We start from the raw sequence: 24,733 nt of genomic DNA, 5'->3' as shown, positions 1-24,733 counted from the left end.
CATTTCAAACTTTTTTTCTATCGGTCTTGCCATTTACAAGTTACTAGCAGAAACAATTATTGTATGCACATATTACTGAACTACCACGTTGGCAAGTGTTAGATATGACCCGCAATGTAAACTTTTGAAGGGAATTCAATTTTGAGACAAAACTTTCACTTTGAAAAATAAGAAGCCGCTGACTTATAGACATTTAAAATAAAAATATTATAATACTACTACTACTGTCCGGCCGGTCCTGGGCCTCAACCAACACGCGTTTCCAGCCAGCTCAGTCAATAGCTAGCTGTCTCCAGTTTTGAACGCCAAGTTTGTTAAGGTGTTCACCCACCTGCGTTCGCCACCTGAGTCGCGGTCTTCCTCTACTGTGCTGTCCCTCGGGAAGTAGTTGAACTTTAATTCCAAATCAGCGTCGCTGTAAAGCCCGTACAGTTTGTCGTTGTATTTTCTCCTCCATTCTCCATCTATGCAGACGGGACCAAAAATCACCTGAAGAATTTTCCTCTCAAAGCATCTTAAGACTATCTCATCTTTTTTGGAGACGGTCCAGACCTCAGCGCCATAATTGAGAACCGGGATGATGAGTGTTTTATAGATGGTAATTTAAGATGCTCGAGAGAAGACTTTTCTACTCAATGGCCTTCTAAGTCCAACGAATCAGCGATTTGCAAGAGTTGTTCTTCGTTTTATTTTAGCGCTGGTTTCGTTGTCTGAGTTCATAGCGGTGCCTAGGTGGGCAAAGTCCTCAACTACCTCAAAGTTATAGCTGTCCAATTGTCCATGGTTACGTTTTGTCCAAGACGTCGTTGTTCAATGTCCAATGGCAGCATATACTTGGTCCTGCCCTCATTGATAACGGATAAGTTTGGTAGGGATGCCAAAACTAGAAATATTATAATACTAAATATTAATTATTTTTTGACGTCACAAAGAAACACCTTTATCCATATTGTAAAATCTATTCGCTTAGTAAGAAAACCTTTCAAAAAACCACTTATGTTTCATTAATAAAATGTTTTAACACTGTTCTTCTGTTTGAGACTCAGATATTATTTTGAAGAAACCGAGGATTTATTTTCTTTGATCATCAATATTAAAAATTTCGTCATCGAATGTATTTGAATTCAACTCATAGAAACAACAGGTGTCACTTACTAATCTCACTATTTGCATAGCAATTAGGATTGAATACTCAATATTTAAAATTTTAAAAAATGTTTTGTTATGCTAATTATTTGTTCAGTTGTTCAAATAAAAATTGTTTAAACAAAAATCAGTTTTTTAGTTTCTGCTCTTTATTGTCTGTAAGCAATTATTAATTCAAATTAGAACAGAGAATACAATGCCGTCTAGTGATCTTCCTATCGGTTCAAAAATTATATCATGATTCATGATTTGAATTTTCTCTCTGAAAATAAATTAAACAATGTGACAGCTGACAATTTAAGGTAAGAAAAATTAAAGCAAGCGACTCATTTTGATATTTAATAATAATAATTTTATCTCGTTCACACGTTACGTAGAAATACTTGCATCTTTCTTGTCTTCATGTGGAATCGAAATAAGTTGTCAAAATAATAGAACTCCTCAAATGATCCCATCGTCTTTAAACGAGGGTAAAATGACATTAAAGAATAGACGCGAATTTGCTATAATTTGTACAACTGTAGAGGAAATAAAAATTTAGGAAGACTCGTTAATTTCGTGATATTTTAAGTACTGATCATTCGAAGATGATAACAGTTTCTGAATGTGTTTGTGAGGAAGTTCATGAGGATTATCATAAGTTTCGAAGGGAAATCAATGAGGATAACACTTTTGAACGCAAAAACCCCCACCCTTTCAAAAGCTTTGATCTTGAATCAAATTAACTGTTTATTGAATTAGGTGCAATTTTTTAAACCGATTCTGTTTCACTACACTTGATTAAAAAAGCCGAATATTTTAATTTACATGCTTTTGTTAATTTTATTTAATCCTTTCTGAAAGTACTCAAAATTTCATAAAACCTAACAATAATTAATAAGGATTATTTTTAATGCAAAACCCTTTTTGAAGTCGAATCATCTAAAATCCAGAATTTATTATTTAGGTAGGTATATTTTTAAACAATAAATTCAAAAAATGAATAGCGTGGCGCATATTTCAGTCACATTCAGATGCTTTATTGTTTATAGGTATATATTTTTAAAAAGGAAAACTTATGAAAACTTTTTGGCTTGATTGTCTCTTTAGTTTCAAAAAAATAAAACAACAAACAAAATTTTTTTTGCACATTCATTCGAAAATTCTTAATAAAAACAAAAGTAAAATCCTATTGTTCATTGTTTTTGGTTACACCCATTTGTTGCCGGTCCGTCGTTCGTTGGCGGCATCATCATCGTAGTATAGTTGGCGGCGGCCGGCGTCTGCTGCTGCATATAAAGTCATTCTCAGCAACAGCAGCAGCAAAACAAAATTCAACTTTACAACATTTTTCAATAAATTCTCCAAAAATTCAAAACAGAAAAACGTCCAAAAGTTCCACTTATAGAAATATAGAGATGAAACTTTTGCCAGTCATGCCTGCCTGACTGCCTTCTTTCTTCCTATCTATAGATGTGCTCAATGTAGGTTTTTGGGGGAAAAACCCCAAGCCACCTTCTCAAAACCGAAAACAAAAAAGAAAAACCTATCACAAGTAGATATTCTGTGTGATTCGTTTTGCAGCCGCACAGCACACTCCACTTCAAGTCATCCCAGAAATAATCACTTCCATTTAATATAACCTCCATTTCTCTCTATTCATATATAAATTTAAGTATGGAAAATATGGTGAGAATGAAGCCAAAGGCAAAATCCTGTCCATCTTCACCACACACATCAGAGTCATATACAAATACAGATTACAAACAATAGGCCAGGATAAAAGACTCGTAAAAAACTAATAATAAACGGGAACACAATGCAAAAATCCCTAGCCCTAGTCTCAGTCCTAGTCCTAGTCGAGATCCAAGGAATACAAAGGACTCTACAATAAGTCAGTGAAAGGAAGGTGGGGTATTTTGGGCTTTGATGGTTCTGATGTCCATAGAATGGGAGAGATTGGGAGCATGCTGTGTGCGGTATGTATACATATGGAGTCGATGCATATATATGCAACTTCCAGGAAGAGATGTTATCAAAAAATCCCTTCGTCCTTTGTGAACTTTCCTATTCCTTTTAGCCATCGGATATAGAGGTTTTTTGTTTGGGGAGTTTTGGACGGAAGATATACTTAGAATAAGGATGCGATGCTCCTCGACTTATATATAGGAGCTTTCACAATTAATGAATGGCATGCAACAAGTTTAGGCAAATAAATGGATAATCGAAAAAGAAAAACGAAAACAAGAATTGAAAAGAAAAGAAAGCATCGGGTGGACATAATGGATGAGGAAATGAAAACCGGAATAATGAAAGGATATTGAATTTGAATACTCTTGCACAAGCAATGGCACAAGGAAAATAATGGATGAGGTGATATAAAGGGTTGTTTTATTTTTCTTCGTAGTTTTTCTTTCATTTTGGAAATAGTCCAAAGTGTGGTGTTTAATTCCTTAAGTGATATTTAAAAAATGCAATCTTTTTAAAAGGATCTCTACATGAAAACCTGTATTTTTGTTAACAGTTTATATTGTTATTTTATTGTATAAAAATCAATATTTGGAAATGACCTTCCTAGCCATAGCCTTAATACCGATCCATGTCTGAGACACAAATAGTTTAATTTTTGGTGGCGGAGGATCGAAGCCAAAACCTTTGCCAGGCAATTCCATTGTAATGGCAATTGGAATACCAGCAACACTCATAGCCCAATCATCACTGCATCCAGCTGCAGCATCTATGACGTTTGTCGATGATTCAACCTTATAATATTTGGAAATTGTTGCTGATTTGATAGCATTATATCCAGGTATTGCAACTTCATCGAGACCGGACACATTGTAGCAATTAAATATCGGGGTAGGGAAGAGATAAACTTACGAAGGATACAACAAGAAAGCACCAAACGAATGAATGGTCAGATAGAACTTGACACGTCCCTGCAATTTCAACAATTCTTCCTTTACAATTTGAGTTCCAGGCTCAGAGAATGCCTTCTCTCCCCGAAATAATTCAGAACACTTCCTCTTCTTAGAACCAACCTCAGCCCAGTGGAAGTCAAAATTCCTGTTGGGATCTGTTTCGTTGCATGAACTGCTTGCTGGATTTCTGTTTTTTCTCCATCTGCGATCGGTAGTGTGACTGTACTCATATCCATCAGGATTAACGAAAGGCAGAACAACCCAGTCATATGTGGCTAAAAAATCCTCGTGGGCTGTAAAATTCTCTACCAGCTGGTTAATGACATACAAAGCAGCAGCTGGAGAGATCCATTCTCTAGCATGCATTTAACCATCAACCCAGATCACACTGGATGGTTTTAATTTGTCTTCCCTCGTAGGACTTGCCAACATTGTTGACCTTAACACTATTCGAATATTTAGCGGCCAATTCATCTAAGTAATCATTGATTTGCTCAAATCTTTAGAAAATATTGAAACAGATATTCCGGTGTGATATCGAACGGAGTAGGAAATTCTGAACTCGTTCCAAATGAATATCTTTTGATATATCATCGTTTATGAGATTGAAATTAAGAGAAAACTTGCTGAGAGTCTTTTTAAAATCATCTTGATATTTTAGAGCAATCATGACACAAGATGGTTCATTTATTGCCCTAGGACAATGAAAGAAGTCATACTCGTAGTTTTCGGAATCACTCAAATGTTGGAGAAGCCGCTGTTCGAAGTCATTGATAGGAGTGACATCATAGAGTTTTTAGCTGCAATAATAAAAAAAACAATCACTTTGTGGTAATGAACAGTTTATAATGCTTTACAAAACGTATTTCGAAATCTCTTCAACTCTTAGAAGCATACCAAGCTCAATCGCTTAGACTTATCCTTCTATTTCAGCCTTGACTAATGCCAAACTACAACAGGTCAATAAGCCTAACAAAATCTTAACCCCCATATTGATGTTCTTTCAAATTGTTTATTTCAACTGTCAAAAACTACGTTTTATACTTTAAAAGCTCCTAAAACTTTAATCGTAGAATACGTCGATTATGTATTTAGACCATAACTCTATTTTATATGTACTCTTTTATGGAACTTTAGTACTATCTCATCTAACTCTTTCGATATAATAATGAAGTTCAAGGTATCTGTATAGATATCTCCTATATTATTGACAATTAAAATTCGAGTAAAGTAAGAAAGACAAATACATAATGATAATGAATAATACAATAATACTTTTAAAAATACTTGATGATAAGAAGTTTTAATTAACTAATAACTTTCATCACCATCATCATATCATTGATGTAACAACTCTGATTCTATCCTAGTCAAAACAAATATTCTCACGTATTCCTATTTCCATTTAACACAAGTGCACACCTCAATTCTTCGGACCCCCTGTCTTACATTTCCTGAAGTGGAGCATATTTTAGGATGACAATTCTCCGATATTTTACTTTGTATTGACATCCGTAATTAATCACAGTTGTATTTTAAAAATATAGCTTGGCATCTAAAAGGCATTAAATTTGCCTTCAAATATTTTTTGTTTGATTTTTAAATTAAATTTTAAACTTTTTATCTCATCCGTTTTATTACCAGATACACCTGCCCGATCAATTAAAATTGATAGCTTTAAATAAAATACAAAAAAAAAAAGAGACTGGTATGCGACCCACACTGATAACTTCCCAACCCGTCTGTCGATTTGTCTAGCTTAAAAGTTTGTAGCTTTTCGAGTTGGGTTTAAAAAGTTGTCAGTTGAATTATTCTTAAAAATTTTAAGATTACCAACAATATTTTTCATATCAAGAAATAGTTTAGTTTGAAAATCTAGTTTTTTCCGAATGTTTAAAAAATTGTTTTTATAAATTAAAATTAGTTAGAAGCCATTATTTTAAAATTTACAAAACATATTTATATCGAAAATCAATTTTTACCAGCTTTTGTTAAATTTTCTTTTAAGTTTTAATTTTTTGTAAAAAAAACTGTCAATTCAATTTTTCTCAAAATTTTACTGAATATTGAACACAACATTTCTTATAAGTTCAAATAAGTTTGAAGCCATAATCTCAAGTTTTTGAAAAATGTTGAAATTCAATTTTTACCAACTTTGAGTAATGTTTTTTTTAGGTTTTCATTTTTTTAAACTGTCAATTTGATTTTTCGCAGAATTTTACCAGATTTTAAAAAGCACAAAATTGTTTTTGAAGATGAAATCATTTTTTATTCGTAAAATTTTCGAGGTGAAACATTTTTTTCAGTCTTTTCGATTTATAAAATAAACCGTAAATTGTTTTTTTTTTTCAAAAAATATACTTTGGTATCACGTTACAATATATAATATAAAATTAAATTCAAGTCTCTAGCGTCATTTTGTGAGATATTTAGGGTTAACCAAAATATGCATCTTTTTTTAAACTATGGTAAAAATAACACCACGCAATTCATTTGAGAGCCCTTTCTGCATCTTTCCGCATTATTATTTGTGTAACATAATTTAATTGAAGTCGATATCTCTTTTGGTTCTTGAGCTATGCACGACGAAAAAACACGCACGGGCAGACATTTCTGTAAAAGTCTTTGGTTCCTATTTTACTGAAATATCCTTTGTAGTTTTTCTACATTTAGCTGCAGATAAATGATTTTTAAATTTTAAAATATCTTACCACATACTCTTGGACACGAGTAAGTTCGTGAGCAGTTGTGCAATTTTTTTTTAAATTCGTCCAATACTCGAATATAACTCCCATATTAGGGCAGGTGCCCCTAAAACAAGTATTTCGGACAGGATCCAAAAAAGTGATTTGAAAATGATAGGCGATAGAACTGTAACCGAAACAATTACATCGCTCGAACACCGCCGCAATGTTTCATGCCTTTCGCTGTTCTACCGATATTTTTATAAACAGTGTTCTAAGAATGCTCATCAGTTTAACCTTGAGCTCAGTTTCGGACGTACTGTCAAGTATAGAGATTCTTTTTTTAACCGCACATCGAGAATGTGAAATGCTTTACCCAACTCTGTTTTCCCTATCATTTTAACATTCAAAACTTAAAGACCAATTTGCATCGGAATCCTTCCCTATTTTCCTAAAGTTCTCACTGTGTTTAAACTTTAAACATGTTAAGGGTATTAATAACCCCTTGAGTGCCCGTCAACTTTAAACCAAAAAATCAGGGAATAACTCATGTCAAAGATTACATGATAAAATATTTTAAGATTTAAAAATGCACTTCTCAAAGTTAAAATGCTATTTGATTTCCCAAAAAACCTTAATTATTCAAAATTTGTATTTGATAATTGTTAAAGCGTTTTATTTTTTGTTTAAAACTATTTTTCGTATGCATTTATTTAAAAAATGATAATAATGAAAAATGATATTGAATTTAAAAAAAAATTGCTTATTATTATGATAATTATTAAAATATTTAGATTAGTTCTTGAGAAAACGATACAATACAAAAATAAATTGTTTTTTATTGAAAAAAGCCTACTAATCACAAAAAAAGTTGAATCTTATTCTCCCGCAAATTATCGACGGATAGCGCTAAAGTCCCTTCTTTCTAAAGTCATGGAAACGCAGATTAATTACCAGCTTCAGAAATACCTTGAGGAACGAAATCTTCTAAATGGGCAGGCAGTACGGCTTTCGTAGTAAAAGGTCTACTGGTGACCTCATGCTCATCTCACTGAACAGTAGAACAAACAGCGGAAAAATATATATCGTGTTGGAGAAAGTAAGATTATTGCACTTGTTTTCAAAGGCATTTGATAAAGTCTGACATTTTGCTCTTTTGTGGAAAAAGCTTGCTTTTGGCATTCACGAATCTCTTCTTCGTTGGATTAGAAATGTTCATTGGAACCGTTCAATACAAGTTTTCTTGGATGGATTCAAGTCTTAAATCCATAATACACATTTTGGTGTGCCCCAGTGCTCCGTGTTGTCTCCGACCTTTTTCACATTTTTATAAACGGTCTACTGTCTGCAACAACTAATACATTATTTCGATGACGATAGCACTCTTATTTTTAAATATTAGTTTCCAGGCTCACAACTCTCCTCTTCGGATGTGGAATTGAAAAGACAAAATATGATTAGCTCATTAAATTCCGGGCTACACAGCATTGTACATTTGTACTACGGGGAATAAGAAACCGTGTGGAATTTAATATTTTGAAAAACCTAATGCTGTCTTGAATCGTTAAAGCGAGATACACCCTCCTTGCCACTATCTATGAGCGGCACTTGCATCAACGAAACTGAAAATCTCTCTTCCCGGAATGTGCATCACCTACTAGCACCAAGCTGTTAAGGTTTTTTTAAACTATGCAAGACATTTTTCGCTTTGTCTGATCTGGCTATACAATCTTTAAAACCTATATATACGTCTGAAACTTGAATATAACTCCCATCTCTGGGCTGGGGTTTCAGTAACTTATTTAAGCCTCTTGGACAGTTTTCAAAGAAAAGATCGCTTGCGTCACTTGAACATTGTCGTAAATGTATCACGCTTTTTTACCGTTATTTTAACGGAATATGCTTTAGTGAAATATCATGTTGCATTCCTCCCCTTAAACATTTTAACCGCAATAAAAAAAACTCCTTACGCGAATCGGCTTAAAACCTTAATTCCAAGTTTGAAACCAATGGACTTAATGGTTTAGGGTGTTTGGGCGAGGACAGACATACAAACTTCGACTTCTCTACCATCGTTATTTCATGTCCATATAAGTCGCAAGTAAAAATATCATTGCTTACCTTAAATGTGGAATATATGAGGAGTTAAAGTAGTCAGATAGGTATATTCGAAATTTAAAAATGTTAAGAGTTAGCATATAACTCTTTTACCAGAATCTGTTACATAACCCATTTCATCATTTTTGAGAACTTAAGAAAGGATATCAGAAAATATATTTTTTAGACCATATAATCGGTTAAATTAATAGCCCTGGCATTGGAATTTGTAATATGAGAAAAATTGAGAAAAAAGAAAATCTACAGGGTTGCGGTTAAATATTCCTTCCTTTTGTGCGCTTTAAAGATTTAATACATAGGTTCCGGTTATGGATCCATTGTTGTCCTACTTTGATTGAAGCACGCCTTCAATATCTTAACTAATTCAAGCATTTTTTCATGTTTCATATCATTTGCTCTTTACATGATTGACAGTATGAAACATGTCTGATTGCACGAACTTTCACTTGAGATTAAAAATTTTTATACAAAAGGTATGTATATACAAAATTAACTTTATATCGTCAAAAAAATTCTTCGGCTTTCTTTGTTGTTATCTTTTGTCAAAAAAATATATCAATGCTCGTGAATCGCCTAAAACCCAAAAATAAATCATCTTCTACCCTCTCAAAAATCTCAAAAAAATACCTTGTCTAGATCTTCTGTCAATCTAAGATTCAAATACCTAAACTCTGCAAAATGTCAAGATAAATTCTGTTTTATTTTATACTCTCTGATGTCATCTGTCTAAAAACGTAAAGATTAAAAAAGCTGGTTAATTCACACTTCAATGGGTCTAAGTCTATTGATAAGCCAAGAAATATTATTTTGAATTATTAAAATAATTTTAAAAAACACAAGTAGTAAAAATCACAGTTCAATAAGCTTCTTATCATTTAGTCTTCTAACTTTTTTTAGTTAAAAGCAGTTTATTGTTCTTATCTTAGCTTTTTTTTTGCTCTCACTTCCAAACGACGAAGTCTAATTACCCTTTTTCCATGTCTAACTACGTGTAGCTACTTAGGTAAATATTGTTTTTAACTTTCTCATGATACTCGAGAATGATTTGAAGTATGTAACTCAACTAATCTTTAAGCTCTGGACAGAGACCTTGAACACGTCAGTATGATACTAAGCGCCAAGATGACATAGTATTTTAACTAGATCAGGCCATTTCGAGAGCCACTTTCCTGTGCTGACACGAGGCAAAACAAAAATCACAATTTATCACTGACGGATATCACTTTCAAATTTTAATTCATGTTCAAAAATTATATACGCGCGTACTGAAGTAAAATTTATGATAAGCAATCGATCGACTTGTACTACGAACATATTGATAAGTTCGTCTAGAGATAGAAGTTAACAGGTATAAAAGGAATGTTTGACAGATAGAAGCCATTAGTTGAAACAATTGCTTTTAACAAAGAGAACAACAATGGAGGTTAAGATTTTGTTGGGTTTACTGGCCTGCTGTGGCTTTGCTTTGGTTAGAGCAGAATTAGAAGGGTAAGTTTTCTCAATTATAATGCTAGCTGATTTTTCAGAATCCAAGAGGTTTAGGAATGTGAATGTAAACCAGCTTTTATTTCTTCTTTTAGTTACAAAATCTACGATGTCACCCCTACCAATACCTTTGAACAGCAGATCCTAGAGCATTTGAGCAAATTCGAAGACTATGACTTCTTCCATCGCCCTAGGGCCTTGAATGTCTCGTCCCGTGTGATGATCTCCCCTGAGGATCAAGATGATTTTGAGAACACTCTCAACAAGTTTTCTTTGGGCTTTGAAGTTATTAACGAAGATGTATCAAAAGCTATCCATTTGGAACGTTCTCAAAATACCCTCTTCCGTTCGATGTCCCGTGGTGTATCTTTCAGCAGCTTCCAAAGATTCAACCAAATCAATGCTTACCTCGATGAATTGGCCGCTAAGTATCCAAACCGTGTGACAGTCAACAACGTTGGCAAGTCCTACGAGGGAAGACAAATTAAGACAATCACTATTACCAACGGTGACAAGAAGGCCAATAAGAATGTGATCTGGGTTGATGGTGGAATTCATGCTAGAGAATGGATTGCTCCAGCTGCTGCTTTGTATGTCATTAACCAGCTTGTCGAGAATTTCTCAGCCAACAAGGATCTCTTAACCAAATACGATTGGGTTGTAATGCCAGTTGTAAACCCTGATGGATATGAGTACACTCACACCAAGTCACGCATGTGGAGGAAGACCAGGAAACCATCGAGCAGCTCATGCACAGGAACAGATGCCAACAGGAATTTCGGCTTCCACTGGGGTGAGGTTGGTGCCTCAAGCTCATCGTGCTCCGATACTTTCAGGGGAGAGAAGGCATTCTCTGAGCCAGAAACTCAAGTTGTTAGGGATCAATTGCTGAAATTGAAGGGACGTGCTAAATTCTACCTGACCATTCACTCCTACGGCAACTACTTGTTGTACCCATGGGGCTGGACTTCGTAAGTTTTGATTTGCTCCAATTTAAACAACAAATATTTTAAAAATCTTTCTTCTTATTGCAGACAACTTCCCTCAACCGTTTCCAATCTCGATGAAGTCGCAAAGGCTGGAGCCAATGCTATCCGTTCAGCTACTGGAACCAAATACACTGTTGGATCATCGACAAATGTGTTGTATGCCGCAGCTGGTGGAAGTGATGATTGGGCATTTGGTGTTGCTGGTATTCCAATTTCCATTACCATGGAATTGCCTGCTGGTGGTTCCGGTTTTGATCCTTCTCCATCACAAATCAAGCCATTTGTTTCCGAGACATGGATCGGTATTAAGGCTATGGCTCAAAAGGTCATTTCCAAGTATTAAATTTAATTTGTATAGAATTACAAATGGCCTACATAAGTTTGACTTGAATATTTACAAATAAATTAACTTCAATTCTGTTTTAAGAAATGTCTAAGCGTATTTTTTGTATAAACTTCAATCAGATGTGTTTGAAAAATTAGCTGTCAATAGGTTTAATAACCTAGATTATGGAAATTTTGTAAAGATTATTTAAAAAACATGTACTTTCCTAATTTGTTAGCAGCAATATCTTATGATAAGAATGTTTTAAGTACACTCTGCTATAACTAATTTTGTTTGAAATATTTGTTAACATAACTTTCATGGCTGAAACACATACACGCTTCAGCTTCGGCTTCGTCTGCGTTACGTTAGGCCTGCTTCGCGGTTGCTTTGAATGACATTTCTATTATTTCATCTCTCCAAAGAGCAAATATTTTGTTTGTTGACATTTTTTTACAGATGATGAGCTGTCAGACAAAGCAAATGTTCAGATAATTGAACTAGAGCTTCCGTCTGGAGTCACATTACGTTACATTACGTTCTTTTCCTTACGATTGTCAAACGAAACGTGAGGTCGAAGCTCCATTGTGATATCATGCATGGAATTCCTATGGCTGAACTTGTAAACGTCAGGCGAAGCCGAAGCTGAAGCGTGTTTGTGTTTCAGCCATCACTCCTTCGGAGCGTGTTTTATGCTAGATTTTGAATGTATCTCCGGTTTATCGAGCTGGAAGATCTATTTTGATCAATTTTAACAAGCGTTTTCTTTTTGAACTCAAATCGGAAATAGAAAAACAAATTTTTGACCCTATATTAAGCATCTCTGAAGATGGATTCATACGGGACATAAAAACTGACTTGAAAAATTGAGTTTAGACATAAATATTTATTTATTTAATAGCTAAAAACAACTATAATTAAATCATGCAATCTTATGAGTTTGTTCACGGCAGCAGTTAGCCATAAATAGCGTGTTGGAATTCACTTATGGGCGTTTTCTCCACACGTAGGTATTTAAGAGGGTGGCTATTAAAGAAAGGTACAAATATGGTTGTATTGGAATATTAACTTTAGTATCTACAATATTTTTATATTTGACATTATTTTAGGATTAAAAATTGAAATCAAAGCGATTGAAAAAAATCAAGAAAAATTTTAGTCTTCCTTGGAGTAATGATGTTTTTATTTAAGTTCAGCTGGTAAAAAGGAATACAAAAACTTTTGAAGTAATGAGTTCAACTTATAATATGTATTTGTGAATTGAATTGAACTAAAAAGCGTCTATAAAAATAAGTAGTTTTAAAGGATATTTTGTTGAGCGCTTATGAAAGCTGTCAAACATATGCTCAACCAAAAATAGTGAGTTTATAAAAGTTGGTTTAAATGTATTATTACATAAATATATAAGGTTAAATGTTGTTTTCTAGGATTAATTATTGTACCTTTTCAGTGCTGAGGATTAGTTGATGTGTACCTCAGATAATCGATACATTTTTGTTTCTTAGACATGTATAAAAAGTTTAAAGACCTAACAACAAGTTATTGTTTAGTTTAAACCACCCTAAGATCATTGTACCAACAAATTTATTTCAGGATGGTCATACACAACCCCCTTACACTTACCATCTTTTTATCACATAACTACTCAGAAAACTTTCCTCTAAAAAATAAATACCAAACCTACACAAAAATTAAACAGTTAATGGTTTTGCACTCAATAGTATAGACATCATAAGGGCTTGTTTTACAGAAAACAAACATACCTAAATAAGAGGTACTTAAAATAATAATTTTGGCACTTGAGGTATAACACTTATTAACTTGAAGTAAATACAACAACTAAGAGCCACTTTTAAAATAATTGTTAAGGAAAAATGTAAGTGATATGTTCTAATTATGCAGCTAGGGCATAACAAATTTCTGCAACTGAAATAGGGTTTCTATTTCTTCATTTGTATTTCTTACAATAAGTTTGAATGTCACAACTGATTTTATTTATACCTAACCTTTAAGTTAACCTCGCAGACGGTATTTTAAAAGTGTCGCGATACACTGAGTGATTTAAAAATAAAAATTGTGTAAAAACTTAGTAAAATTTAAAAAAACCTACATATACGCCTTTATTCTCTTTTGTTATCTTTATTTTTATACGGCACACAAAAACTAAGATAAATTTATAAACAAACATGTGACGTAATAGTCTCTAATAAATCATGAACCAAGAAGTATACAACTCGTGTTTGAAAATCATAGTCGCTTAGGCTTTCCTAAAGTATCCTTTTATTCAGTTATCCGTTTTACAGTTTTAAAAGTATAGGGCTGTATTTTGACATCTGTCAAACTAAGTTGTTAAACAGACTTTTTTTCAGTTGAAAGTTTAACACTTACGGAAATGAAACCCTTAACTATCGCACAATGCATACAAATTGTTGAAACCTACTACAAAAATTGTGATTCTACTACAGCCCAATATCGTGCTTTAAAAGGAAAAGCAAAGACTGGATTGGTTACAGATATTGTAAGGCCTGTGCATCATCGTTTCGCTCTACCACTGAAAATATTTCTGCTGTAAGTGAAAGTGTTGCCAAGGACCCGAATGTGGCGATTCCTCTACGTTTACTTAATATCAAAAGCAATATTTTTTGTGATATAAAATTGGTTTGAAAATAATATTTTTTATTTTTTGCAAAGGTATTTGAGTCCAAAGTAAATTTGTGCCCTGTTTTAGTATTGTTTTTTCTAGGTTTTTAGTTTTTGTAAGAAATCTGTCAGCTCGATTTTTTCCAAATTTTTTTTTGAATGTTCACAACAAAGTTTTTTTAAAGATAAATTAACTTTCGAGATAATATCTTAAATTTTTGAAAAGATATTTTAGTCGAACCTCATTTTTACCAACTTTCAGTAATGTTTATTAGGTTTTTATTTTTTGGGGAAAAAAAATTACTAAATGTTGAAAACCAATATATTTTAAAAGAGAAAATAAACTTGAAGTCAACATCTTAAATTATTATAAAGATATTTGTATTATTGTTTTTGTGTTTTTAATTTTTATAAACAAAACTGTCAATACGATTTTGCTTAAAATTTAACCGAATGTCAAAAACGTTTTTCTGTTTTTCTTCGAAAAATGTTCGTCGATTGTTTTTTTTTCTGTTTTTTTTTTGATTTATAAGAAAAACTGTTAATTTTTCAAAATATACTACTTTGGTATCACGTTACAATAAATAATATAAAATTTAATTCAAGTCACAAGCGTGATTGGTTCGTGAGATATTCTGGGTTAACCAACATTTTCATCTTATTATTAAATTGCTTTATTAAAAAAAATCACCCAAGCAATTATTTGATAGTCCTTTCTGCATTATTATCTGTATATAACTCTCCAAATAATGTAACTTTTTGTTTTTTATTCTGCCTTACTTCAAGTGAGGCAGAATAAGGTCTTTTGAATGAAATATAATTTTCGATACAGTTTTAAAAAACATGAATGCAATTGTAACTTAGAAGCAAAAATTTTATTACATAAACTTAGGTTTCACAGAAAGTTTGACGGATATTTCTTAGAAGTACACTTCAAACCAAAATAATGTTTTTGAAAAAACAATCTATTGGTCTTCATTCATCCTAAACGCATGCAACGGAAATTTTTATTAAACGTGTTTACAAGTAATGTTGTTTATTTTCAAAAAGTGAACCTCTTAGTCTCTTACCACTCAATAAAAGTTCTTGAATTTTGATCTTGAGTGATACCAAAAACGATAGTAAATACTAACACTTTTCCATAGTTATTTCTTTAACTTCACCAAGATAGCTTACCTTCAAAATCCATAAAAAAAGCATTTCAAAACAACAAAATTCAACATTATTTTATTAAAACCAACAAAACAATAAAAACAGCACTAGAACAACCTCTAGTACTTTTGAATGACAGTCAAACCCATAGCCTTGATGCCAACCCATGTCTCCTTAACATATTCATCGATACTCGATGCTGGTGGATCAAATCCTGTCGTACCACCAGCTGGTAATTCCATTGTAATGGCGATTGGAATATTTGTAGCTCCAAATGCATAATCATCACTTGCTCCAGCAGCTATATACAAAACATTAGTTGAAGATCCCACCGTGTAAATGGTACCAGTTTCTTTAAGTATTGCATTATATCCTGCCATAGCTACTTCATCTAAATCCTTCCATGTATCAGGAAGAGCACTTTACAACAAAACAATAAACAAACTATAAAAAAAATAATATTTAAAATAATCACTTTTAAGAACTCACGAAGTCCATCCCCAAGGGTATAACAAGTATTTTCCATAAGAATGAAGAGTAAGGTAAAATTTACAACGATCCTTAATCGATATCAACAAATCCCTCATAACTCCAGTTTCTGGTTCTGAAAATGCTTTTGGACCGGCAAAAGTTTCCGAGCAAGCACTCGAAGAAGCACCTTCCTCCATCCAGTGGAAGTCGAAATTCCTGTTTGGATCGGCACCATGACAATTCCGATTCAATGATCCCTTGTATGGAGTCCTGGTCTTACGCCACATACGATTACTGGTTGATTGCCGAGTGTACTCATAACCATCAGCATTAACCACTGGAAGGATAACCCAATTGTAGTTTTCCAAAAGTTCTCGGTTTTCTTCATAGTTCTCAGTTAGCTGCTCGATCACATAAAGCACAGCCGCCGGGGAGATCCATTCACGAGCATGGAATCCACCGTCGATAAAGATGATCTTCTTATCTGGCCGTCCATCTCCATTGGTGATCGTAATGGTCTTCATTGTGCGGTTCTCGTAGGTTTTGCCAACTCTTTTGATAAAAACTCTGCTCGGATACTCCTTAGCTAGATGGTCAATGTAATTGTTGATTTCGTCATGAGAATAGTAGCGATCAGTTCCAAGTTTCGGTGAGTAGACTCGAGGCCTTCGATTCGCAATGAATTGTTCTTTAATGGTTTTTCCAACATTTTCATTCACAATATTGTAATCCATTCCATAATTGCCAAGAAGATGTAAGAACTTCGTTTGCCTAAAAGGCGGTACCATGACTCTAGAGGTCTGATTCAGAAGTCTAGGCAAAATGAAGAAATCATAGTCTTCTTGTTGGGATAGCTGAAAAAGTAAATTTCCTTGCCTTGGATTGGATGCTACCACGTCGTAGATTTTAAATCTAAAATATTTTTTATTTTTTTAAATATGGTACATAGATAACTCATCGAAAAAAAATTATTAAAGAGTGACTAAGATATTTAAACTTACCCATCATATCCTTCGCCAAGGACACTCGTCACACACAACACAACCAAGCAGTTTCGAAGAAACATAGTTCGTACTAGTTCACTCAAAGTTCCTGATCCAAATGTTGCTCTAATTTTTTAATAAAGCGCACTTTGCCAAATCATTTCACAATCAAAGTTTTATTAATTACATTTTATAGATTTATAAACGTAATTAATCATTTTTGTAAAAGTATATTCGTAAGAATGATATATTACTGACAGTTCTTAAAGTTTTTAATCAATACATTTTTATCAAATCTAGTAGTCGATTTACGAGTAAGCCGATTTATTTATTTATACCACTAATAAAAACAAAATCTAGGGATAGTCTTTTATTAGTTTATTTTTGGTTTTGAAAGAATTGTAATTGGTCGGAAATGTCAATGCTTTGTTATTTAGATAAAGTTTAACTATATTATATTGATGGCATTTTACCACTTGAAATAATTGGAAACAACGTATGGAATAATTATTGACGTACTAAGCTTTAAGAACTTGACATAAATATTTTTGGTATAGCTATTTGTACATAGAATTAGAAAAATGTTTCACTGTGTTGAAAATAACTATTTAAAGTCATACAAATTCAAATTGATTGTAAAGGGTTTTTCAATAAGGGCGGGTAGATGCTTAAATGGAATAAAACAAGCTGTGTGTGAGGCATTAACAAACTTATTTTTTATTTGAAATACGGATGTTGCCATTAAGTGTAGAAAATGCCATCATCCAAATGCCCGCCTAACCTTTTTACGGTGGCACTGATCAGAGTGGTCCAATTTTCAATGACTCTTCCGCATAGATCCCGCTGAATTTGAGCGATGTTATGTTCAGCTGTGGATTATTTGCATAAGCCTGCGACTTCAAGACACCTAACAGGAAAAAGTTTATCGTGGTTAAATCTCATGACCTTGGTGGCCAATTCACATCACCCCTGCGAGAGATAACCTTACCTGTGTGGTACGCAGCGCATTCGTCTTGCTGGAACCACATGTCGTCTATGGTTCAATTTGGTCTCTAATACATTTTGCATGTTAACATAGCCATTCATCCAAAAATGCCCCTCGTCAGTAAAGATGATTTTTCGGCCGAAATGGAGTCCTCTTCCAAACGATTCGAAGCCCAGTCAGAAAATAAACGGCGTTGTCTATGGTCATGAACTTTGAGCTCCTAGGTCAGTTCGATCTTTTACAATTCGCCAAGTTGAAGTCTGCAAAAGGCCGAGTTCTTGTGCACTGCGAGGAATAGACTGCCTCGGGTTCTGCTGTACACTTTCACGGACTGCGGCGATTTTCTCAGATGATCTTGCGTTCCTTCAACGTACAGGTGTTGGCTGATTATTTGCTGAAACGGTTGTCTCAAATTGAAATGTCACCACGTCTACAGTAAAATGAACGCAATGCACGCAACGTTTGCGTTAAAGAACACTCATTTTGATAATGAAGTTGTATCATTTGAACGTGCTTTTCAATCGTATAACTTGCCATGATGATTTATCATAAACTTTAATATTTGGCAGATGACGACAAAACAAAATGCCCGCCACGGGCGCCAAAATCTACCCTCGCCAATTGAAAATCCTTTTATTAAAGTTTATTGCATTTCTTTGGGCTCTAATCCCGGGTAATTTCTTTAAGGTTTATTGCTATTTCTGTAGTATTTAGTTGACGGAAATTCAAATTAAATTCTATGTCAAGCCGGTAATACTACATATTTGATTGGAAATGTATTTTAACGCCTCAAAGGGTTGTTCTTCAATTTGGATGACTTTTGAGATGAAATCTGTGACGCTATAACGTAGAATCTTAAAATCATAGGATGAAAGTTCGCAATACATTGTTTTGAATTGAGTTCCTTGAACTGAAATCGAAACATTTGTTTGGAAACTTGAACGACATAAAGGAACCATAAAGTATTGCATTTAAAAAAATAAAGGTCGAACTCAAGATTTAAATCAAACATAACATTACTATGTCAGAGAACTCGAAAAAGTGGGTCCTCTATTTTAGTCCGTTATTTGTCTAACCGCGACCATTCAGAACAAATCAATGGATCGCTAAGGTTCAAACTTGAAGTTAAGTTTTGAAGCAGATTCGAGTTTTTTTTAATGTTTTAAAGTCTAAAAAAAACAGTAGTCAAAATTTTTCTCAAAACAAACTGATACATTTTTATTGAATGTTCTCTAAAAATTTGCATACCAAAAATATTTTTTTACTAAAACTGAAAAAGTGTATATCCAAAAAATGCTCTAAATAAAGAATTTACGGATATATGTATGTATAAGTCATTAGGTCCACAGTGAAAACACTTTTATATTTTTTATTAAATAACCTTTTCTTTTAATTAATACTTATTAATAACAGTCACTCCCATAGCCCTGATTCCAACCCAAGTTTCCCTGACCAATTTATCAATACTCGATGGTGGTGGATCAAAGCCCATCAATCCACCACGAGGTAGTTCCATTATAATTGATATCGGAATATTTGTCACTCCAAATGCATAATCATCACTTGAACCAGAAGCCTCATATAAAGCATTTGTAGAAGAACCTACCGTGTAAACGGTCCCAGTTGCATTAAAAATCGCATCGTATCCAGCCATAGCTACTTCATGTAAATCCTTCCAAGTTTCTGGTAAATCTCTAGAAATAACCAATATTTTTGTTTTGTATCTTTTAAGACATTTTTCAGGAGAAAAAACTTACGAAGTCCATGACCAGGGATAAAGAAGATAGTTTCCATAAGAATGAATTGTCATGTACATTTTACAACGATCTTGAATCGATATCAAGACATCTCTTAAAACTCGAGCTTCTGGTTCGGAGAATGCCGATGGACCAGCATATGTTTCCGAACAAGTATCAGCGGAAGCACCTTTTCCCATCCAATGGAAGTCAAAATTTCTGTTGGCATCAGCGCCGTAACATTTAGGGTAGGGAATTCTTGTCTTACGCCACATGCGTTTGCTGGTTGATTGACGAGTATACTCATAACCATCGGCGTTCACCACAGGCAGGATAACCCAATTGTAGTCTTTCAGAAGTTCTTGGTTTTCTTCGAAGTTTTCAGTGAGCTGTTCAATGACATAGAGAACAGCTGCTGGGGATATCCATTCACGAGCATGAATTCCACCATCGATGAAGATGATCTTTTTGTTTTCGAACCCATTATCTCCATTAGTGATTGTTACGGTCTTCATGGTTCGGTTTTCATAGGTTTTACCTACTGTCTTGGAAAATACACGATCTGGAAACTCCCCAGCTAGATAGTCAATGTAATTATTGATCTCATCGTGAGAATAATAGCGATCAGTTCCGAGTTTAGGAGAATGAGGTCGACGCGACGGCGGCGTTGATTTTCTTGAAATTCCTCTTTGATAGATTTTCCAACATTATCATTTATCACACTGTAAGTTATTTTGTTCTCCTCGAGAATTTGTATGAATTCAACAAACTTCTTCGGTGGTATCATAACGCTCGAAGTTTGATTCAATAGTTTTGGTAAAACAAAGAAATCATAGTCATCCTGTTTGGAAAGCTCAAATAGCAACTTCGATTGCTTTGAATTAGAAGCAATTACGTCAAATATTTTGAAACTGTAAATAAAAGATTCAATTTTAATAATTCCACATACATTCAATAATATGCTTCAAAACTCACTTTTCATATCCCTCACCAAGTACACTACATGCAATACACAACAAAAGTAAACAACTACGAAACATCTTTGTTTCGATAACAAACCAACTGTATTCCTTAAATTTTGCAATAAGAATAAGAAAATATAAAACATGTCTAAAAATCTGGTTCAACAAAATTCCAAGTTTTTGCTAATAAATCTATACTAATCTTTAATTTATGAGAGGCAAGCGATAAAATATGAAAACTTTATTAGGGTTTTTATGCATTTGATAAGCTAACCTACATAAATAAGTCTAGCCGATATAAAGATATTTTAGATTTAATTTTAATGATATGGATTTTTTTTGTTTAAATTTATATCATAAATTAATGTTGAGTCTTCTCATTCGCCGATTTGTTTTCCTACCTCAACACCTTTCTTGAAGAGTTCTGCCACGAAGGCGAAAATTTCAAATGCATATAATTTTATTAACCTTTCAAAAACCTACAAATATTCCTTATCAAATGTAACTTCTAGGTTCTCATAGTTCTCACACAGACATGTATCAGAGTTTTCAAATTTGTATTCAGGAAACATTTCCACAAATCATTTTATTAAAATATGTAATCACTTTTTTTTCTTTCATCAATATTTTTTAGTTACACTTGCTGCCATTGCTTTGATACCAATCCATGCTTCTTCAACAAATGGCTTTATCTTACGTGCTGGTGGATCAAAACCTCCACTACCAGCTCCGGAGAGTTCCATAGTTATCGACACAGGTATCTTAACAGCACCAAATGCATAATCGTCACTCGCTCCAGCAGCAGCGTATAAAACGTTTGTGGCACTTCCAACAGTATAATTTGTTCCTGTAGCACTTCTTATAGCATTTGCTCCAGCCATTGATATTTCATCGAGATCTTTCCAAGTTGGAGGAAGAGTTCTAAAACAAACAACTAAATACAAAAACACTATAAAATGACTGCTTCTCTTACGATTCATATCCCCAAGGGTACAATAAATAATTTCCATACGAATGTAAGCTAAGGTACATTTTGCAATTTCCCTCAAACGATTCTAAGATCTGTTTCAGAGCTTGAGTTTCTGGTTCAGAGAATGCTTTAGGTCCACGAAATGTCTCAGCACAGGCATAACTCGATGCTCCAGTTTCACCCCAATGGAAATCAAAGTTGCGATTAGCATCAGTTCCGATACAGGCAAATGAGTTAGGTTGACGGGTCTTACGCCAAAATCTTTCCTTCGTATGAGAGTATTCATATCCATCTGGATTGACCACCGGAAGAATCACCCAATCGTAGTCTTTTACTAAATCTCTATTGCTATCAAAATTCTCAACTAGTTGATGAATCACATATAAAGCTGTGGCTGGTGCAATCCATTCTCTGGCGTGAATTCCAGCGTCTATAAAAATTACTTTTCTATCAGATGTAGATCGGCTTTCACTGTTGTCTGTAATTCTTATGGCATTCATCTGACGTCCTTCATAGGATTTACCAACTGGAACTAGAGCTGTGTGTTGAGGGTATTTTTTCGATAGATCATCTAAATATTCTGTGATATCATCAAATCGGTGATATGACTCGAAATCCATACGAGATGGAGTTCTACGCCTTGAATTTTCAGACCGTTCTTCACGAAGTGATGTTACAACATCGTCATCGATAATCCTAAATGGTAGCTTAACACTTTTTAAGACAGATTGAAGTTCTATTTCCGACTCGGGTGGAACAAGCATAAGAATTGGAGAATTTAGCAATTTTGTCGAACTGAGAAAAATCACCGAAGGAACTTTATGTTGCTGTTCGTGGAATTGTTCAAGAATTTTACTCTGCTTATTGCTTTCTGGTGTAACTTCAATTATTTTGTACCTACAATAAAAGAAATTTAAGAAGAGTTTGGAATATAAAAAAGGTTTTTGCTTGCCCTTGGTAGACACTGTAGTTGTCGTCTTCAATTGTTGCCCCATGACTCAATGCAATGAAGTAAATAAATAAAAAACCTAAATACATTTTTAAGTTAATCACACAACTTTTTGGGAGAAACTTAATGTTCATTGCATTTTATGTTCTACTTTTATACCTTCGGTAATTTTGTTCTAATTGTGATTGGGTTATCTTTTCGAACGTGTTTTGGTTTTTTAATAAGATAGAATTCAATGTTATTATCAAAAAAGGGGGCTTAGTGAAAATGTTGTAGCTTCAAGGAACCCAGTTTTCAGAAAATTTGATTCAGAAGTACTGGTTGTAGTTCTTAATCACTCATGGAATACAACATTGGAACCCTTGGTTGAAGTAAGTTTTTCGTAAAAAAAAAATAACAAAAACCATTTAATGTGTTTTTTAGGTATTTTATAATTTTTGTTTCATTCTTAAAAATGTCTAAACAAAAATCTTAAAGGTCTTGAATCAATTGTGGAACATTGGCATAGACCTAATTAAAAGATGAAGTCTAATGAAGATAAATAATACAGTAAGGACCTTATCTTTCATTCCTACGAACTTTGTCACCGTTTTGTATTGAATATAAACAATTTTAATAGGTTGCTGAATTTTATACTGTTCCATTTTTAGTAATGGTGTAGTTTACTTGTCACATTTCAAAAGCCAATCCTATATTTGGTTTCATTATTTTACAAAAAAACTCCATATAAAAGGCATGGTATCTAAAGAGTGTGTCTTAATATGGGCTTTTTTCTCATTATTTACAACCTCACCAACTTTTGACCATTTTTTATATGATCTTGAGGTTGAGTGAATACATTTCTGTTATATCACTCTTAAGTCCAACAGATGTCTCCTTTAAGTAAGTAAGCCTCATAATTTATGGTGTGCATTTTTGATATTTGAAAAAAAGTTAATTTACGGTAATTTATTTGAAAAAGAGGACTCAATATAATTACCAGACTATAATCTTTTAAGTGGTTAAGTATTTTTTTAAAAATAAAGCGATACTTTTTCGATTTTCCTTATACAAGGCTCATTTCTAGAAAAAAGCATTACAGAAAATATTAAATGTGTCTTCTAAAAACAAAACATTTTGTGATACGACAAACAAAAATCGAGAATACCTTTAAAGAAAATATTAGAGTACAAGCTGTTTTGATTTCATTGAACTTGTCTACAAGGTTCAGTGGATCATGGGGTTTAAAAGTAACAGGTGCACAGAAATAACAAGTAGGTATACCGGTGTCAATTCAAACAAACACCATAGTAACCAACAAAAAGAGGCTGGGATGCGACCCACACTCATAACTTCCCATCCCGTCTGTCGATTTGTCTTGCTTAAAAGTTTGTCTATATGTACTCGTATCAATTTTTACCAAATTTGCGTACTATTTTTTGTAGATTTTATTTTTTATGAAAAAACGGACTGTTGGATTTTTATATAAAAATTACTGAATGTCGAAAACAATATTTTCTATGAAATAAAATAAGTTTGAAGCCAATATTTTTAATTTTTGAAAAGCTATTTGAGTCGAAAATAATTTTTACCAACTTTTGTTAATTTTTTTTATGTTTTTAATTTTTGTAAAAAAACTGTCTATTCGTTTTTTTTTTTAATTTTACTGAATGTTGACAGCAATATTTTTTGGAAAATAAAAGTAAATTAAAGCCAATATTTCAAAGCTTCGAAAAGATATTTGAGTCGAAAATCAATTTTTACCAACTTTTATTAATTTTTGTTTAGGTTTTTATTTTTTGTAAAAAACTGTCAATTTGATTTTTCTCAACATTTTTCAGAATGTTGAAAACAATATTTCTTATAAGATAAAATAAGTTTAAAGCCTTAATTTCAAGTTTTTGAAACGATATTTAAATCGATATTCAATGTTTAATAACTTTAAGTAATGTTTTTTTTTTAGATTTTTGTTTTTTATAAAAACAAACAGTCAATTCGATTTTTCTTAAAATGTTATCAGATGTAAAAAAACATTATTCTTCGTTGCACAAAATTGTTTTGGAGATGAAATCATATTTTAGTCGTAAAATTTTCGAGGTGACAATTTTTTTTCAGGTTTTTTGATTTAAAAAAAAAACCGTTAGATGGATGTTTTTCAAAAAATTGTTTGATATCACGTTACACTATATTATATAAAATTTAATTCAAGTCTCTAGCGTTTTTGGTTCGTAAGATATGTACGGTTAACCAAAATTTTCA

General features: G+C 33.1%; 4 protein-coding genes and 1 pseudogene across 4 annotated transcripts; 1 reads left to right on the top strand and 4 right to left on the bottom strand.

Annotated features, from left to right (window-relative positions):
- Positions 1–3,677: 3,677 nt before the first annotated feature.
- Positions 3,678–9,827, bottom strand: LOC129945219 (carboxypeptidase B-like). Its single transcript, XM_056054878.1, is given in 4 exon segments — positions 3,678–3,943; positions 4,028–4,434; positions 4,436–4,546; positions 9,817–9,827. Coding segments are annotated over 4 exon segments (795 nt in total).
- Positions 9,828–10,186: 359 nt separating this feature from the next.
- Positions 10,187–11,752, top strand: LOC129948016 (carboxypeptidase B). Its single transcript, XM_056058821.1, has 3 exons — positions 10,187–10,336; positions 10,429–11,304; positions 11,368–11,752. The coding sequence occupies exons 1-3, from the start codon at positions 10,266–10,268 to the stop codon at positions 11,663–11,665; spliced, it is 1,245 nt and encodes a 414-aa protein (XP_055914796.1). The 5' UTR covers positions 10,187–10,265; the 3' UTR covers positions 11,666–11,752.
- Positions 11,753–15,486: 3,734 nt separating this feature from the next.
- LOC129946339 (carboxypeptidase B-like) lies at positions 15,487–17,070 on the bottom strand. The gene is made up of 3 exons (XM_056056486.1): positions 16,912–17,070; positions 15,929–16,822; positions 15,487–15,859 (listed from the first exon to the last, which is right to left on the bottom strand). The coding sequence occupies exons 1-3, from the start codon at positions 16,974–16,976 to the stop codon at positions 15,559–15,561; spliced, it is 1,260 nt and encodes a 419-aa protein (XP_055912461.1). The 5' UTR covers positions 16,977–17,070; the 3' UTR covers positions 15,487–15,558.
- A 2,121-nt stretch (positions 17,071–19,191) lies between these two features.
- LOC129947346 (carboxypeptidase B-like) lies at positions 19,192–20,712 on the bottom strand (annotated as a pseudogene).
- A 479-nt stretch (positions 20,713–21,191) lies between these two features.
- On the bottom strand, positions 21,192–22,604 carry LOC129947108 (carboxypeptidase B-like). The gene is made up of 3 exons (XM_056057542.1): positions 22,499–22,604; positions 21,550–22,443; positions 21,192–21,497 (listed from the first exon to the last, which is right to left on the bottom strand). Exons 1-3 carry the CDS (start codon positions 22,582–22,584, stop codon positions 21,197–21,199), a joined length of 1,281 nt encoding a protein of 426 aa, XP_055913517.1. The 5' UTR covers positions 22,585–22,604; the 3' UTR covers positions 21,192–21,196.
- Between the last annotated feature and the right edge of the window lie 2,129 nt (positions 22,605–24,733).

This window comes from Eupeodes corollae, chromosome 2 (genome assembly GCF_945859685.1).
Source record: "Eupeodes corollae chromosome 2, idEupCoro1.1, whole genome shotgun sequence".
Classification (NCBI taxonomy): domain Eukaryota; kingdom Metazoa; phylum Arthropoda; class Insecta; order Diptera; family Syrphidae; genus Eupeodes; species Eupeodes corollae.
This window is presented reverse-complemented; position numbering and strand designations above follow the sequence as displayed.